Source organism: Python bivittatus, unplaced genomic scaffold (assembly GCF_059951505.1).
Source record: "Python bivittatus isolate LINGU-HERP-01145 unplaced genomic scaffold, Pbiv_v1 ctg000690_np1212, whole genome shotgun sequence".
NCBI lineage: Eukaryota > Metazoa > Chordata > Lepidosauria > Squamata > Pythonidae > Python > Python bivittatus.
This window is the reverse complement of record NW_028277096.1, coordinates 4,614,726-4,632,828: the sequence shown is the minus strand read 5'-3', so window position 1 is coordinate 4,632,828 and position 18,103 is coordinate 4,614,726. Positions and strand designations below refer to the sequence as shown.

The window sequence follows — 18,103 nt, the reverse complement described above, 5'->3', positions numbered from 1 at the left end:
GAAAATTACAGGCCTCTCTCATCTTTTTAAGTGGGAGAACTTGCACAATTGGTGGCTGACTAAATACTTTTTTGCCCCACTGTATGCTATTGCCATGAACTTGTTTAATTCTTTTTTAAATGTATCCAAGCCAGTAAATACCACCACCTTTGTGGTAAATTTGAATCACTCTTTGACCAGGGTATTATCTAAATTAGGCAAGAACCAGTTCTGATAATTTATGATATTAACCCTTAAAAATGAGAAAGATTGAAGTAATTAACAATCAGGATGTATCTGCATGTCTTTTTAAAAAGCTGTATTATTTTCTACAACAATAAAAACACAACTAGAGAAATAAACCAGGGGTTCTCAAATGCTGTGGTACTACAAATAACTAAAATTTAAAACAGAACTGACTTTTCTCCTGAAATCACAAATTCAGGAAACGGCTGTGAATAAGACACTTCAACTAAAGATCAACTGAAACCCTTGAAAAAAATGCAGTGGTTTGAGATATAAGGAGAAATAATTTGGTATTCCTCTTGATTGTGGATGGTAAAACTAAGGGTGCGTAGAGTATATAATTTACTTATTTAACACTCCCCCATTTTAATAATGCTGATATAGCAAACAGATAATTAAAAACAATTTTAAATGATTTACTAGTTAAAAAGCATCAACTACATCCCTAACCTCAATGGCCACTTCTGCTTCAAGCTGGGTTGATGCAATACATTTTTTGTGCTCACAGTCCTATTGAAATTAGTACTGTGAGCACTGAAATTAACAGGTGCATGTATATATAAACATTTGGGAGAAATGTTCTTCTGCAAACCACAATAATGCATTTCAAGTTTCATTAAAAAAGAATCAACAGAAGATCTTATTAGTTGCATGAATGCCAGTATTTTCAATGCAGTTAGGATATAAACTCCCATTTTTCCCTGCTTTGCAGTGGACAAGCTGGTTGTATAGAAAGCTTTGAGCATGGTCCTGTCAGGAATCTGGCTTTGCCTGTGCATGCAAAGCCCAATCTCAGGCAAAGCAGAAAGGCTCTCTTTCCACCCTGCTGGGACAAGCAGGAAAAATGGGAGGTTTTGGCTTACCTAAAATGCATACAACAATTTCACAACCAGTCCTCTCAAACCAGATTGAATTGGCTAGGTGACATTCCTGCCCTTTGAACTGGCCTGCATGTGATTAATGCAAACCATCTTTTACCTACAAATGGACAGAATTGTTCTAGCCAGCCCAACTGAAGGCTGTTCAAATAATTGAACTTACTTGACTGGTTGCTTGGTCTCCCCAAACTTGTTCTTCTTGCACTGCACCTGACCATGGTAGAGCCCTATTAAGGCCCTACTTTCAGGAGTCATCCCAAGTTCCCCAAATTTCTGCAAGAGGTGGGGATGGAAGAAGTAGAGAGAAAATGAAAAAGAAATGTTCAGAGGAACTGGCCACAGAATCATAATTCCATCCCCAAGTAACAAACAACAGTAAACAGGCATTCTAGAAGTGCACATCAGAGGACTGGCTAAAAATTAGCATTAATGGCCAGGAACAATACTGCACTATTCATGTGCAAGTCCCTTGATATTTCTCTCTAAACTTGCTAATTTTTTCATCTGGCTTAGCTTAGGAACTATACTGCTGCTACCTGGTGATGATAGCGTTTAACATACTCTTGGTGCTAAATCCATGTAAACAGCAGTAATGTGGCAGTACACATATCTTTAGCCAATAATATAGGCATCTTTAGGGAGCTTTCCAGACAAAAGCTTAAATAAAGATGTGATTTTAATTTGGCTGCATATAATATACCATTAGAACAGATATACCTATTTTTCTTGCTGGGTGCTTTCTTGCTTTGTGTCATATTCCATGATAGAAAATTCCACTATTATACCCACAAAGGAATATAACAATATTGGATAATCTTGCAAGGCTGGCGTAATTCAGTCTCTTGGCTGCTGAAACTTGCATAAAATAACAATAGATTGATCTGCAGGCATTTGGAGGGTAATATCTAAAATGTTGTAATACTTGCCATTTTTAAAATACACTGAGTTAGAAATATTACAAACATGGTTTCTATCTATGGCCCATAGTGTATGGCTATGATCATCAAAATGACCGACGAAGGTTTGAAAGCAACTGAACAAGTGAAAATCAGTGTTATACGCCAAACAACTGGATTGTAAAAGCTTTCTTTCTTTTTTTAATGAGGCAGCAGATATTTTGCATCAAAGTAGTTTAAGAACTCTCTTATCACAGCAGTGTTATATCACTGTAAGGACTTTTGTTCAGTGATATATGAAAAGCCTAACAGATTTTTCTTACAAAATAAAGGGATGGATCACACATTCTATCTCATATTCTGGCTTGTATGGCTAGAGACTAGCTCCTTTTTTTGAAATAAAAGATGGAAAACTGGGAATTGTGGCTAAATCTGGGAGAGCAACTGACCTCCCAAAAGCCCATGAGTTCTGAAGAAAACCTGCAACAAACCTGCACTGAAAACTTGAGGATATTACTAAGGCTGCAGGATAAAGACTCTAGACAGCTGCTGATAAGTTACCTCTGAAAAATATATTTAGAGCAATGTTACTCCAATAAGGAAGATCCCCCCGCCCCCATCCCTGGTGCTACCAGTTTCTGAACATATGATAGCATCTTTTTCTCTCTTAGCATAAAGAATGCCAAGGAGGTGGGAAATTAAGGGCTTTTGAGATGTCTTAATTCAGTAGATATAAAATAGAGGTATTTGAGAATCAACCTGCAGAGAATATCCAGGCAATAATGAGAAGATCATTATAACAAAAGTGGCAGGTTCTGAAGATCAAATTTTGGAAGATGCACCAACTGTTCTTCTAGTAGTACCAAGACAAGAGATGGCACCAAGACAAGAGTGACTGCCAGCCTGTCATACATTTAAGCCAGTCACCTTTTAAGCACCACCTGAAACTTTAAAAACAGTGGATCAAAGATTCTTTACCTGGGATTCCAGAAGGTAGCCAGCTTCATTGCCTTGTTCCAAGCCAGTCTTCACAACCTAACCCAAGAAAAAATTATTTTTTCAAAGTATGTTTAGCCCATGCTTCAATGTAGTTTACAATAACAGCTAAAAACATTAAACACAGCATTAAAAACAGTAAGAGAAAAAGAACACATCAAAAGCCATTTCACCTTTCAAGTGTTGGAGGATGTGTTGCCTACCCTTCTGATTCTCCCCAAACATTGCTACTGAGTTTATTTACTATCTTGGCAGAAAAGATTCTATCACAGAAGATAGGACCTTTGGGGAATGCAAAGAAAACCCCCTATTTCCATCACCAATACCAACTCAGCGAAGCAATGCATCCAGGCTTTATTTTGCAATTCTCTGAAGAGCATACAAAGAGGATGCCAAACCTGTAATCTAGCTTTTTGCAACTTTGTGCCTCTAAAGGTAAAGTACTGTATGTTGGGAATAATGGGAGTTCTAATCCAACATATATGGCTCACTGTAGTTTAAAAGAAAAAAGAAAAACCAAAATTGGGCAGGATCCAATCATATGTCTGCACTAGCAGTTTTTAAATTATCCTTCCTTCCCCTTGTAGCCTCCATGCATCCTTGAGATCTTCTCCTGAGAGTCCTCAACTTTCCAGGGTAGATTCTGAAGACACGCAGGGGAAACAAAGGTAAAGGAAGTTTCCACTACATAAATAAAATTTCCAACACTGCAGTCCACCCAACAATATTCCTTTTGACCAGAAAACTCCAAAGAAGCAGCTCTAGCTACTGAGATTTTAGAGGGTTTTTTTCGCCTTATACTTTGATTTCCCAAAAATTGCTTCATCAGTAAAAACTGAACAAAACAACCTCCCAAACTGGGATGTCTACAGATCAATTAAATACATAACCAATGTAATAAATGGCAATAAAACAGTACTTAGTAAAACCAGGAAGGAGAAAAGATGAAGCACATTAAACAAAAGTAAAGCAAGCAGCAAATATAATTCAAAGCCCAAAACAATGTTTTAAATGCCTAGTAAAATAAAAAGGTCTTTTTCTTTTCACAAAAATATAGTAATATATTCCCAGGCAGCAGGAAAGGACTCTTTCTTGTAGAGCCACCAAAACTGAGATAAACATAAGCTGAGTTCCTTGAAGGCAATGAAGTAGCCTTTTTCCATCAAACAGCAGCTTTACAAAATCAGTGGGTATCCAGTATGCTGATATGGTCTTTTAGTTTATACTTACTAGTGTCTATGGAATAGGTCAGACAGTTTTGAGGGTAGTCTCACAGATGCCAAAGTGGCATGAAAGTTCTGCAAAAGCTACCATGTTCTTAGCCTATCCTTCTAAAACCAAAATATTCTGCTCCTTTGGTGTAGAGATCTACTGTATTCTGCTTTAGGATGCTTGTTGAATACTGAAGAACTATGACACATAAACTATAAAAGTTTGGCTTTCAGGTAACTAAGTGATGCATTTATAAATAGCTTCCTGGAACCAAAGTTGGGTTCCAAGTCATCCTGGCCAGCCCCTGCCCAAAGACAAGATCAAAAGTGCCACAAGTCTCATTTTAAAGTTGATAACATTCAAGGCTGAAAATAAACACGCTCTACCACTTGGCAGACACCTACACATTTACAGAAACGCACACTGCCTAACTCTGCAAGCCTGGGTAGAAACTCCAAAGGCCATTGAAGAAACCTGAATTACCTCAATGATGCTCAAGGGTGCAGGATAAAGTCCTTTGGTTTGCTTCTGCACTTTTTGTTCTACTGTTTTGTATACTTGTTGCCTTACAAAGGGAATTGTCAAGGCATAATCCGTCATTTCTGTAAGACAAAGCAGTTCAGTGACAAACTACTCTGGGCTAATTTGGCCTGGTGGGCTGAAGGAACCACAAGATTTCAAGAAGAACAAAGCCAGGGCACCTTCTCCAACATTCAAAACAAAGCTAATTAAGCTGACAGTGCTGTGCTTACTCACTCTGAATCAGCCCTTTGTCCATCTTTCGAGTAACTGTTTTGTTGGCTAGTCCTTGGGCAAACGTGATGGCCACCTCTTCCAGATATTCCATGGTCCGTTCCTCAGGGCTCTTGATACCTGGACCTGCAAGTGCAACAAAATTAAAAGCCTCCACATGTAGACAACAGAAAAGACAAACTCCAGTATCACAAGAATCCTGTTGAAGCTCCCTTTCCTACCCCTTCTCCAAAATTCTTATGTCGTACCACTAGTTTCTACTAGATTGTAAGCCCACAGGCAGAGGTGGATTTTCACTGATGGGATGATTACTTTAACCAAAGTGTTCAACTGGCCCACTCTTCCTTCACTTTCCCCTTTGCTCAATGAGCTTTCTTGTTCCTACAATGTAGAACATCCTACACATTTACAACTTGCCTCCACTCTTTCAAATCCCAGTCCCACATCTGTATCCCTTCCCCTCATTCCAAGTCCATAATATTCTCTTCTACCCCTTTATCTTAGTTCTGCTGCCAGATTCTGCTTTTCCTGGACTTGGGTTAAAAAGGGCACATCAATAGCAAATGGAGCAGCAGGGAATACAAAAGGATCTCCAACTAAGTATAGAAGAGTCATTACAAGAATTCTCCCCCTCTTATAAGCATATCCAGGATTAGGGTGAAATGTGGGTATCTGCTTAACACACATACACTCACATATACAATAGAGACCAAATATGGAGGCAGAATGGGGAAAGACAATTTTCTGCAGTCCATTTTCCCTTCTCAAGCCACCACTTGTTAGCAGGGAAGGAAAGATGTCAGTTACTTCCTCTAAGGACATTTAATTTCAACAACTTATATGCAAGCAGCTGGTATCATTCAGATTGTGTGAGTTAATTACTTCAGACTTCTGATCACTCTGAAAATGAGCTGCCAGCATCAAAAAAAGTACCAAAACACAGCTGTACTCTCAAGGAGAGTTTGAGGCAAAAAGTATGAGTGGAAAGATCTCAATCTAACCTAGTGGATCTACCAGCTGGTCTACTAGTCCCATTTTTTTTGCTTTGTCAGCACGAATATTTCTTCCAGTCAACATCATGTCAAAGGCAGCAGGAATTCCTACCTGAAATATAGAAATAGGGATTTTACACATCAAAAAGAGTGGCACAGAAAAGAAAACTGGGTCTTTATCAAAGACATCAACTCACCATCTTTGGCAATCTCTGGGTGCCTCCTGCCCCTGGAAGCAACCCCAGCAACATCTCAGGAGTCCCCAGAACTGTCTTTTTATCCTTAGTGGCTATTCTATAGTGGCAAGCAATAGCGATCTGAAGAAAGAGTCAGAAAGCACAATCACAAACTCATTTTCCCCCAAGCACATTCCAAGGCCCAACAACTGTTGTGTATGAAGAATTGTTCTTTATGCTGGCATCTCCCTGAGTTTATTAACACCTAATTAACATCAGCCTCTTGAAAGTATTATATAGGAAGTTTGCTATTGTAGTATATTTTAATTAATTAATTAATATTTATCTAATTAATGTTTACTCTGTTTTTACTGTAAACCGCCAAGAGTCACTCTGCAGTAAGATGGGTGGTAACAAATTTGAAATATAAATAAGTACATAGAAAATCTGTTTTTTGAAACAATCCTATATTAACAATTCTTCTTGAGGTTGCTCTACAGATTTTTCCAGCCAAATGTTCAACAAAATTAGCTCTGCCATGAATCAGGAATTTAGGCTAGCTGGAATTTTTATTAATCTGTTTTTATTGCATTAAGGTCCTTTTTGGCTTCCCTTATGGAAGCCTTTCCTCATACCTCTAGCCCTCCACCAAGGCAGGAACCACTGATAGCAGCAACAATGGGTTTGGGTGACTTTTCAAGGATCTGCATTATCTTCTGTCCTTCCTGAGACAGCTGAGTTATTTCATGGCTGGATTCACAAGCCTCAATCATGCTACAAGGTGGAACCAAAGAAGCAGTGGAGAAAAACAAATGAAAGGTGACCATTGTATTGGAAGAGTTACTTCTTAATCCCCAAACATGTCTGAATTAGTACACTTTGAAAGAAAAACAAAAGTGTTTCCCCAGAAACTTCAATCCCTGAAGTTCTTTGTACATCTTTACAAGAGGAGAGGAATTTTGTTTTACAATAAAACATGTGCTAACGCCTTCATCTTCTTCCACTGAATCTATATTCTACAAAATTATTATCCTGCACCAACCAACTACAACTGAGAAGTAGCCATCTTAATGAGCTATTTCTGCTATTCCGATTTTCTCCAGCAGGGGGCAGAAGATTTTAATCACACTACCTCTTTTGCTGTTCTCTAATGTTTGCAGATGAACTGCAAAGCAACTGATTTCCATTTTGCTATACAGCATGAACAGGAAGAGGGAGTAAGTAGAAACTTTTTGGTATAATCTCTCAGGCAAAATATATAAAATGTAAGCAGAATTAAGAATGTTAAGATAACTTAAATATATTAAGATGCCAGCAAGGGCTACCATTTACTCTGCATTTTTTTAAACAAAAGAACACCTCCAGATATCCTAGCAGGGATTCCCCTCCATGGAACTTACTTGATGTCTGCCCCAGCAACGAAACAACCAGGCTTTCCTGAGATAAGGACTACACTTTTGATAGCACCATTGCTCCATATTTCATTAATTATATCGATGAACTCAGCTTGCATTGGCTTGGACAATGTGTTTACCTATAACATAGAAATGGGTAAGTTGAAACCAAGGCAGAAAGTTCAGTATTGGATGGAAATTTTGCCTTTCTTCCCACTTGAAACTGGAAATGTCTCCAAAAGAGCCAATATTCACAGAGGCAGCAGCATTTAAGAATTAAGTGCAATTAAACAATCAAACACAAATGCTCTGTGCTTTTAAAGGTACTTTTAAACAGTAACGATCAACATACATTTCAAATGCAGGAAAAAAAATTGCAAAGGACTGAAATCCATTATCTATGGTATGATTTTGTTCTATGATACAGTACAATTAATTCTCATATTTTAGAAAAACCTCAGTGAATAGCTAACACAGGATGCTTGCAATATGTTTGACTGCAAGAAGCACATCAAAAACTCCCAAAAGCCAAGCTCAGAACATTATTAAGCAACCTAACCTCATTACAAAGTAGTCCTCTTGACAACTTGCATTTCTTTGAGAGTCACTCTGCCAAAATTATTTATATATGTATATTTGCATTTTATTCTGCCTAGACTAAACAACACTCCCCAACATGCAAGAAAAACTCAACAGAGGTTCCACAGACACCTTAATCTCAGGCCTGGAAAGAGAGCCAAGTCTTAAGAGACTTCTGGAAGCCTAGGAGAGTGAGAGCCATATGTATCTCTGCAGGGATGTTGTTCCAGAGGGCAGGAGCAGTAACAAAGAAGACATGCTTTCTCAGTCCTATACGATGAATTTAATTGATGGGACCTTGAGTTCTGCCTGAATGCACTAGATGGGCAGAAACAATTGAAGACAGGTAGTACCTCCAATAACCAAGCTTTATGCCATGTTGAGCTTGATAGGTAACAGCCAGCATGTTGAATTACACCCAGAAGCCAACTGGTAACCAACGCAGCTCATATGGTGCCAATGACACATGGGTATAACAAGAAATGCCCATTATTGCTTATGCTACTGCAGCTGAACCACCTATAGCTTCTGGATGTCCTGCCTACAAAAAAAAAATCACTTAGATCAGATGTACTGAGTTCACCATGTCACCTACAAAAGTGTAGTTGCTTCTGTTGTGAGGGCCAGTAACTGATGCCTGAAAGTAGGCTCTACAGACCTGGGATGGAACCATACCCAAGCCATAAGACTAATCTTTTTTTTATAACATTTCTTATTGTCAACAGGGATGTTACCATATTAGACCCTGTCATCCTCTTCTCTTCCATTTCTGGAAGGTTCCCTAGCCCTTGAACTATCAGCATTTCTATTTAGCTCTCCAAGACCCCAACCTCCAGTTTCAAATTTTCTGTACAAAAATGTCCATCATCCTTTCTTCATTGTATTCTACATATCTATTTTCTTGCCAAGTCTAAATGACTTACACCAAGAGAAAAGCAATAGGAAGAATCTACCTTGGAATTAGGGGAGTTAAAACGAACAACAGCAACATCTCCTTTGATGTCATAATTAACATGGGTTCTACCTAGGATGGAGAAGAGACAAGACATGCATTTATTAGTTCAACTTCCTGAGATTCAACAAAATTTAGAGGATGAACAATACCAAATTCAAAAGCTGGGATTATATAATTCCATTAATGTTCAGCAGAAATAAACAAACAACTATTTCAGATCCTGTAGGGAACAAAGATATCAACTCTTATTGATATGAGGCCAGTTGTTCAATATTATGAGATGAAAGAAAGGTCTTACTGGGATGCCCTATGAAGATATTTCAGTTCCTTTGGGCCTGCACTAGTCATTCTCACAACTTTCACCTTTCCATATGGTCAGGCAATATTCCCCAGGCTAATTCCCTTCTGGATGTGTGGCTACAATTCTCACCATTTTCAATAGTTATCGCCCAACACATTTGGAAAGCTGAGCTAAGTGATCAGCCTATATTTGTCTTAATTACTACAGCTGTTCCAAGTTTCAATCTTGTTTTTGCAAATGTTTCCTATGCATATCTCCTTATGAGAGAAGCCAATCTTTGGCCTCCAGCATTTATAGGGCAAAAAGAAACTTGCTAGATACAAACAAATCCTTTCTAATGTGAAATGAACGTTCCCACACCCCCGCCTCTGCCAATGTGGGAACTTTCATTTCCCATTTATTAAGCCCAAGTGTTGCTCTATGGTTTTCCTTCCATTATTTTTTTCATTGCTACAGATACAAAAAATCCTGAACAGATTAAAACAATGTGCAAAGAATGCATCAAGAGTCACCTCTTTATGTAATTTATTTCCATCAGTCAAAATTCCAGAGTATACCCATCAATCCCCACCAAATAATATTTTTACTTACATTTAACAGCAGCAGAAGTGCTGAGATTTCGGCAAGCATAATCTGGAAGAGATTTCAGGAGTTACACAGGACTCAAAAAATTATTTTAAATTCCCAATGAGCAAATATTTAAAGAGCTGGGCATTCCAAAGAAGCATCACTTAAAAAAAAAAAAATCCTTGAGTACCTCTTGCAAAATAAATACAGGTAGTCCTTGTTTAGTGACTGCCTCGGAGAACAACCATTTGCAGTTACCACGGAGATGAAAATGTAACTTTGCGACCAATGCCCGCATTTACGACCTTCACAGTGTCTCTCTCTCTCTCTCTTTCTTAGTCACATGTTCACCATTACAGTCATTTAGTATGGTATCACACTGTCCTGTGCCTGACCCATTTTATTCCCCCTTTGCAGAGCAGAGAAATTGCCTAAACAAGCTATCTCTCCCTGAACTGCTTTTCTGCCCAGGCCAGTGTTTCCCTAAAAAGTGCTAACCACAAGTCAACAAGCTCAGCTGTGACCTTAATTAGTTGATTAGATCCCTCTCTCCCAATCACAGCTGCTGACTGAAACTGACAAGACCCTAATCAGATTCACCCTGAAGAGTTTCTTTTGCCTCCTAAGGAAAGCTGAAGTGAAATCATAAGCACAGTTGTGGTCACCTGATTTTCACTTAGTGATCACTTCACTTAACAACTGAGTCCCAGTAACCAATTGCAGTTGCTAAATGAGGACTACCTGTACTGTGTATGCCACCCAGGGTTATGATTACAATATGGGCAACTATATAAATATTTTAAAATATAAATGATGTCTATCTTTGTTGCAAATCATATGACTAAGTCATAGTTACGTAAATTGTTACTAAGCAGTTCAGCCTCATGACTTTTATACACTTTTGGCACCTAGAACAGGAGTGAAAAACTAACATGAGACCAATTGGTTTACCTATTAATACACTGAGCAAAAATGATATAAAACAGTGCAACCAAAAGGCATTCAAGAGGATTTTGAGATAAATCCAAAGGGGAAAAAATGCACAAGTCCTAGGCAAAAACAGAATGACCAACTTAAAAAAGCTTCCACATCCATATTGAAACATGCTATGCCTTGTAAGTCAATCACATGGTCTCAGCCCAAAGCTGGAAGAGTGCCCTGCCTTCCTGCTTACCTTGATATAGAAGCAACAGAAAGGGAAGGACCTTTCACCTATATTCCATCTTGTCCAGAAACCAATCACGTGGTCCTCCCCATTACTATCTTCCTAATAAGTCTCTTCATGTTTGTCTTCTCTATCACAGCCAGCTCAGCAAGACAGACATACAATATTTACCCAAGAGGAAGATGCTCTTAAAGAGAACTGCTCCCCCAAAAATGGAACAGGCAGAAAAAGAACTATGAACACAGATTAAAACCCGGCATAACGCCTTGCTTTCCTACCTTGTCAGCTTAGGGCTGCCAACTCCTACTGAAACCAATCCAGGAAAACCCACCCCCACACATGAATATGTACATTTGACATACTTGCATATGTGTATGGATATACTTGTGCTTATACATACATACACATAGATTTCCACTGATGTGAAAGTTGCCATCTTTATTTTTATTTATCTTTTTGTAGTTTACGTTGTATGGCTTATGTTTTTCTATTGTTCTTGTAGTTTTATTTTTACCATGTGTATTTTAATCTATACCTGTTCTATGTAAGTAGTCAAAGTCTTTTTTTAATTGTGATAGCACAGAAATTGGTTAAATAATAAATGTAGCTATCAAAACCTGCACTTCAAATTCCTTTGTTTTCAACAGAATTTCCCCAATTTACAAAATATTATTTAAGGGAAAATCCTCACCACACTGCAACTTGAGTATGCTTATTTGTAAACCTGGGAATCCCTTTGTCCACAAGCAATTCCTGGGGCATAATGATTTGTTACTCTCATACCCAGCTTTTTGAGATGATTTCACAAAATTAAGCTTGTTTGCTAGTTTACCTATTATGCCAGAATCCTACAGTTTGACACCTTTTAAAACCAACATTGACAATTACACATGCCCAACCATATAATACTGTAGCATTAAGGAAGTGTGTACACTGCACAACAGCCTTTTATCACTTTAAGGACAGCCTTTGAGTTTATATACAGGCATGGAAGGAAAGGACCTTGGAACAGCAACTGCTTTCTTAAACTACAGCATTGTAATCTATTATCATCAGATGACAATGAACTGATAACTATATTGTAGGTGATTATATGCCAACCATGCAATCTAATGCAATGACTCAGTATTAGGTATTTTATTCCCGATTTTCTTTCCATAAACTTTCCTTGTTTAGAATATAATCCCTTGAGATAAAAAATATTGTCCTAACCATTACATCGCATGTTTCTTCCATGGCTGTTTAAAGGAAATTCAGTAGAATCATTATTTTTAAACTGTATACTCTGGAGCAACAAAATGTACAGGCTTGGGGTTTTCAGAGGTAGTTTCTCTCTGGGGAGAATACAAGAATTTTCTTACTAACAACAACAACAAAATTGTAATGTGCCCCCTTCTGCCACAATTCAAGCACAATCCAAGGCAACAAATAAATATAAACTGTTAAGAGCAATAAAATCGACACAAAATTTAAAGTCAGATGAGATCAGTCAAATCCACTATGAATTGTAAAGCAACCAAACTGCGTAACAATAGACTTCTGGTGAAGCAATGGTGAATTGAAGACAGCTTCACTTTCAGCAGAGCCGATGACCACGGCAGAACAGGGAGCTAACTAACGTGTCAGCACCTCGAAATTCCTCCCTGGACAAAGGAGAGGACTTGGGATCGCCCATAGGGCTCCTTACAGAGGCTCCCCACAACAAGACCGTAAAACAGCGGTCTCTGGCAGGTTTTAGAGCTCTGGCAGCTGGGAGGGTCAGCATCCCCGAGCTGTGGTTCAGAGCCTTCAAAGAGACACTGGGTTTGCCCACTTCCTTTCTTAATCACTTCTGAAAATGGTTTGTAAATTGCTTTTTGGATACTAAAAATCTTCAGAAAGACTAGTTTTATTTCACTGGGTGATTTTCCTTCAGTCTTCAATGAAAGAAGTTACATGTAGGTTTAAGAAAGAGGTTTTTTTTTTTTTTTTTACTTTGGAAATAAACAGCAAAAGGATGATTAGGACACTGATTTTGGAAAGTTATAAATGGACTAAGGGGATTGACTGAAAATAACATTTTGAAATTACCTATAAGAATAAGCAACAATGTACTTTAAACACAGTACACACAATGTACTGTGAATTTTAAAGAGGAGATAGAATAGGATACAACTGAGAATCAGGTTGTTTTGGACACAGATTTTAAAATGATAGAGTAAAAGAATGATATTGACAAAGATGCTACACAGGACTTACAAATGAAACTGGCTGATGTTTTAATAGCTAAAAGGGACATACAAATAATAAATCAGAAGAGTGACTTGATGAGTGGATTTTAGCACAGAAAAGTGACTTTGACAATCTTCTTATTTTGGACTTGCAAAGGAGATGTGTTATACTTATGAAAAAATTTCTGAGAAAAGATAAAAAGAGAATGAAAAGAAATCAGCTTCTGGGACATTATTTAAAAGTAATAAACATCAAGGTTTTTAAAACCAAAAAGAAGCATTATAAAGTCAGTTTGTGCAATCAAGGTTAAAATATGATGTTTTTTCTTCTAGTAGTTTTTAACGGATTTTGCTTGACCAGGACTGAATGACGAAGCCTCAAAGATTTGCTATTAAATAAGATATGGGGAGAAGAGATTTTTTTGTTGTATTTTTAGAGAAAATGATAAGTTACTGTGTATAGTAAAGGGAATGAAATTGATTTACTTGTTTAATGTAATATATATACTGTTATTTCTGGTAACTCTTAATGGACTTTTGTTGATTAAGATTGAATGATGAGGTTTTATTATTTACTAATAGATAAAAGATGAGTTATGGGATGAAGAAATCTTTGGTTGAAATGTTAGAGGAGGTGATAAATTACTGAAATTGTTTGTACTTGTCTTGATGAAGGGGGAAGTCATTTCTTTATATATTCTTTTTTCTTTAAATATTTTTTCTTTTTCCTCCCTCCTTTTCTTCTTTTCCTTTTGCACTTTTTATTCTTTTTTTCTTTTTATATTTTTCTTAGTTTGCATTAGTTTTTTATCTCTGTATTTTTAAACTTTAATAAAAATTATTATTAAAAAAACAAACTGGATAACAATAGAGTGAACTGTACAACAGATTATACCAGAACAACAGGATCTTGCCTATTTATTGAAAGAACATCTTGAAATGCTCTGACGATCTGGTGCCTAGAGAAAGGGACAGCTACTGTAGAAAATTCCTTCCTTAAGCCTGCTTTCAGATCTTCTCAATATCAGATTAAGATTTGTTTTATCTTACCAGATTCTTAACTTGCATTTGCAATATCCAGGGTCAATGGTGGCATACTATTACAAAGGGCTGCATTAATAGAAGGGTGGGCAACCTTTTGCTTGCTTAGGACTTCACACTGTTTGCTGAGAAGGCTGAAGGGATGTAGCAAGAGGACTGGAGACACAAAGTTGGTGGAGCCACAATATTCTGGCCATAATCAAACAGCTGCATTAAAATTCTACCTATCAATTCTTAAACCAGCAGAAAATCAGGTGCTCCAAATAGCTGACCCCTATGCTGCAGCAGTAAGAAGGCTGGCAATACTGTAGGTACTGCCCTTTTTTAAACATGGGACAGTTTAGGAAAGTGAATGATGGGTTCCCCCATGTGTATTTCTCATCCCACCAAGCTTTGACATGAACCATTAACTGCCTAATGTGCGTTGAGTTGGGTGAGTGTAGGTGATATGTGGAACAGCTTGTTTAGCTATCTATCAAGCTGTCCAACTAATATGTCACAGGACCAAAATACTGCATGCTTGTGACTTCTCAATAACGCAATTTCTAAACACAGATCATTGTTTTAAAATTAAATAGTAATGACTTGTTTTAATATAAAATGAAGAGCTTGACATTTTAGAATGGCAGTGGAACTTTGAAATTTGAATAGTTTGGTATTTTCACTAATGGTTTCTTTTTCTTGTTTTTCTTCTTTCTTAGTTTTAGCTTTCTTAGTTTAGTTCTTCTTTTCAAGCACATAGTTTTTATAATAATATAGTCTGTTACTATTAATAATATTAATGTTTTTAATGTCTTTTTAAAAAATGTAATGTTTTAAAAATTAAATTAAATTAATAAAAGCAAATTTGGGGAAAAAAAGCACAACATCTTTGATCTCAGCATATCTGCACTATCAAGAAGTGTACCTTACTATATTTTTTGCAAAACATCAATTCTGAATTGGTGGACCATCAGAAAACCAGTATATGTCAATCAAGAGAGCTTGCCTACAACTCATGCTTCAATATAGAACTGGCTCCTTCCATTTGCATTGTAGGATATTAGTTTCTTCACGGGAAGGCAAAATATAAAACAGGGAGGCCACATTTTTATTCCTCTTCTACCCCTTGTCACATTTAAACCATTAATGGCCTTGCTTCTTTGTGAATGACTCCTAAAACTTTCATCTATGTCTACAGTAGTTACGAAACTAACGTGGAATACCATCTACAAGAAACTTCCCATCTTTGCTGCCTATCTGATTTGCCAAAAAGAAAGTGGTGGACACCAGATATGCCACACAGAACATGGCTTGAGCTGCAGGAAAGTAGAGTGAAATTACAAGTGATGTAGACCAGAAGTCCAGCTACATTTCACTCTCCATATTTGCTACCTCATTTTTCAAAGTCAGTAATGATAGGCAATTCTTCTCCATTATCCATAGGATCCAATCAAAAGTCAAGCACAGGAGCAGTTTTTTACATCCTTGTCTTAACTACTGTATTTTTGTTCATCAAAATCCATTTTATTACAAAGTCAGAACTGCAACGAATTAGAAAATACGGCCACTAAAGTTCTCTGAAAGTTAAGAACCAGATCCCCATCCTGACAATCCTTGCTCTAAAATCTTTGAAAACAAAATAAATTATGCACTTTTCTTCTTCTAGTTAATTTTCCCTAACTACAAGCTATTAAATAAACCATTTATATGAACTACAGGTAGTCCTCAGGTTACAACCACTCATTCAGCAACCATTCACATTTATGGTGGTACCTTTGATTGGTCCTTGAGGTTCCGGCCATCACAGCACCTCTGCGGCCACATGATCGTGATCTGGGCACCTGACAGTCACATTATCACCATTTGCGACCTTCCCTGCCAGCTTCCCACTAGCAAAGTCAATGGGGAAGCTGGCAGGGAAGGTTGCAAGTCACCCCCATAAGTCCTTCCCGCCATTTTTTCTCCAGAGGAGCCCCAGGGGTCTTGTACTCTGTAGCACCCTCCTGCTGGCCAGCGGCCCCTGCCAGCCTGCCCACGCTCTCTAGCGCATGCCTGCAGTGCCCCGCTCACGCACTCCTTGCCTGGGACTCTTAACGACCTGCAGGGTCCTGGGGTTACGACAGCAACTAGGACTGACAGTGCTAAGTGATGCGGTCACGTGATATCACACTTTATGACTACATTGCTTAGCGACAGAAGTTCTGGTCCCAATCGTCATCATAACTCAGAACTACCTGTGCGATGGGACTTATGATTTACAACACCTCAGCCGGAATCCCATACTAGAGCCTTTAAGAATGGTGCACTTAAATGCATTAACCATTTCAGCAATTCATAGTTATTTTCCATTTTCTCAGTTACTTCATGAGGGACTTTAAGAAATGTCAACATTTCCAATGACTCTCAGAATCTTTTGGTTAATTAAAAATTTAATTCATGCTAAATAACACAGAAATTATGTTTAATTTAGATGTCTGTTGCACCCACATAATAATTGTGAGGAAGGAGCCAAAGGTCAAGGAAAAAGGCAAATACAGTAGTCCTAAGCAAATCCTCCTCATCATATACCTATTAGCCAACATCCAGCTAAGCAGGAACCAGTGCCAGATAAAACAGAATCAAGGAAAATAAAACCCAATACTGATAGGACAAGCTACAAGCAGCCAACAAACTTCACACCCCCATGCACTGATTATGTTACTTAGCCTGGTAATGAAACATGAGCAAGAAGAAAAATAAGTTCAGAGAACATTAAGACCCCAAAAATTCAACCCTGAGCTACATATATTCTCCACTATCACGGAGGTTAAGATTCTAGACTCAGAACAGGGAGACCTAGTTTCAGGTTCACTCTCAGCCATGGAAGTGAATTTATTTATCTACTGTATCGTTTATGCTTTTACTGTTCTGTATTTGATGACTGTCATTTACGTTATTGTTAACCATAGTGAACAGCACATCAGTGAGTATACATTTAAATAGCAAACAAAGCCATCACTCTGAAATGGGTTATCTTCGGGCTATCAGGGCTCTCCCTATATACAATTGCCCCATAATTACATAAGAGTCCATAGAGCTACAAAGGAGAACTTGATACATTCATTGGGGGCGAGGGAAGGCGATTAGAGATGCTGTTACACTCATGTCCTACCTGCGGGCGTCTCAGAAGCATCTAGATAGAGATGTAAAGGCACACTGGAGTGCAGTGGCCTAAATGGTCTCTCTGACCATCTCCCGTTAAATGGAGAGAAGTAAGAATATAAGGAAGAGAATAATCAGATCCTAGCTTAGACCATGAAGAACCGCTCCAGTAAACCTAGAAACGCCCCCTCCCTCCCTTACCCTAAAAAAATGAGGAGCGGTGCGCTTCCTCCTGTTGCCACTCAATCAACCAACTACCTGCAAGCTTCCCTTCCAACCTTTCTCACCTAAGAGACTGCTCCGGGTCGGGCAATACTTGGCAGCGGCCGTGAAGCGCGTCAAGCTCCCGATAGCCCTGACAGCAGCCGCCATCTTAGTCCAGCGGGGAGGTCGGTCGAGCAAGCGAGGATTGAAAGAGTCGAAGGAAAGCGATAAGGGCGTGGAAAAGCCAAAGGGGGCTTTCCCTTCTCCTCCGTCGCTTTCATATCGTAAGAGAGCCGTCCGCTGATCTGCCTGTTGACAAACCACAGCGCTCCTTGCTTTGGCGCAGCAGATGTCTCCACGGCTCTTCCGAAAGGCACATCTCTCTCACATGTCCCGTTTTTTAAGGCTCTTCCTCACTGTTTGTTATGTGGAAAGA

At 38.3% G+C, this 18,103-nt stretch overlaps 1 protein-coding gene across 1 annotated transcript in view; it reads right to left on the bottom strand.

The window, feature by feature from the left end:
* Positions 1-17,907, bottom strand: part of HADHA (hydroxyacyl-CoA dehydrogenase trifunctional multienzyme complex subunit alpha) — a 34,160-nt gene extending 16,253 nt beyond the window's left edge. The window contains exons 1-11 of the mRNA XM_007422351.3: positions 17,751-17,907; positions 9,949-9,990; positions 9,055-9,125; positions 7,529-7,662; positions 6,764-6,902; positions 6,150-6,269; positions 5,962-6,064; positions 4,964-5,086; positions 4,691-4,809; positions 2,978-3,034; positions 1,267-1,376 (exon numbers count right to left, since the gene is read on the bottom strand). Coding sequence (XP_007422413.1) covers positions 1,267-1,376; positions 2,978-3,034; positions 4,691-4,809; positions 4,964-5,086; positions 5,962-6,064; positions 6,150-6,269; positions 6,764-6,902; positions 7,529-7,662; positions 9,055-9,125; positions 9,949-9,990; positions 17,751-17,835 — 1,103 coding nt within the window. The 5' untranslated portion in view covers positions 17,836-17,907. The remainder of the gene's footprint in view (positions 1-1,266; positions 1,377-2,977; positions 3,035-4,690; positions 4,810-4,963; positions 5,087-5,961; positions 6,065-6,149; positions 6,270-6,763; positions 6,903-7,528; positions 7,663-9,054; positions 9,126-9,948; positions 9,991-17,750) is intronic.
* Positions 17,908-18,103: the final 196 nt, after the last annotated feature.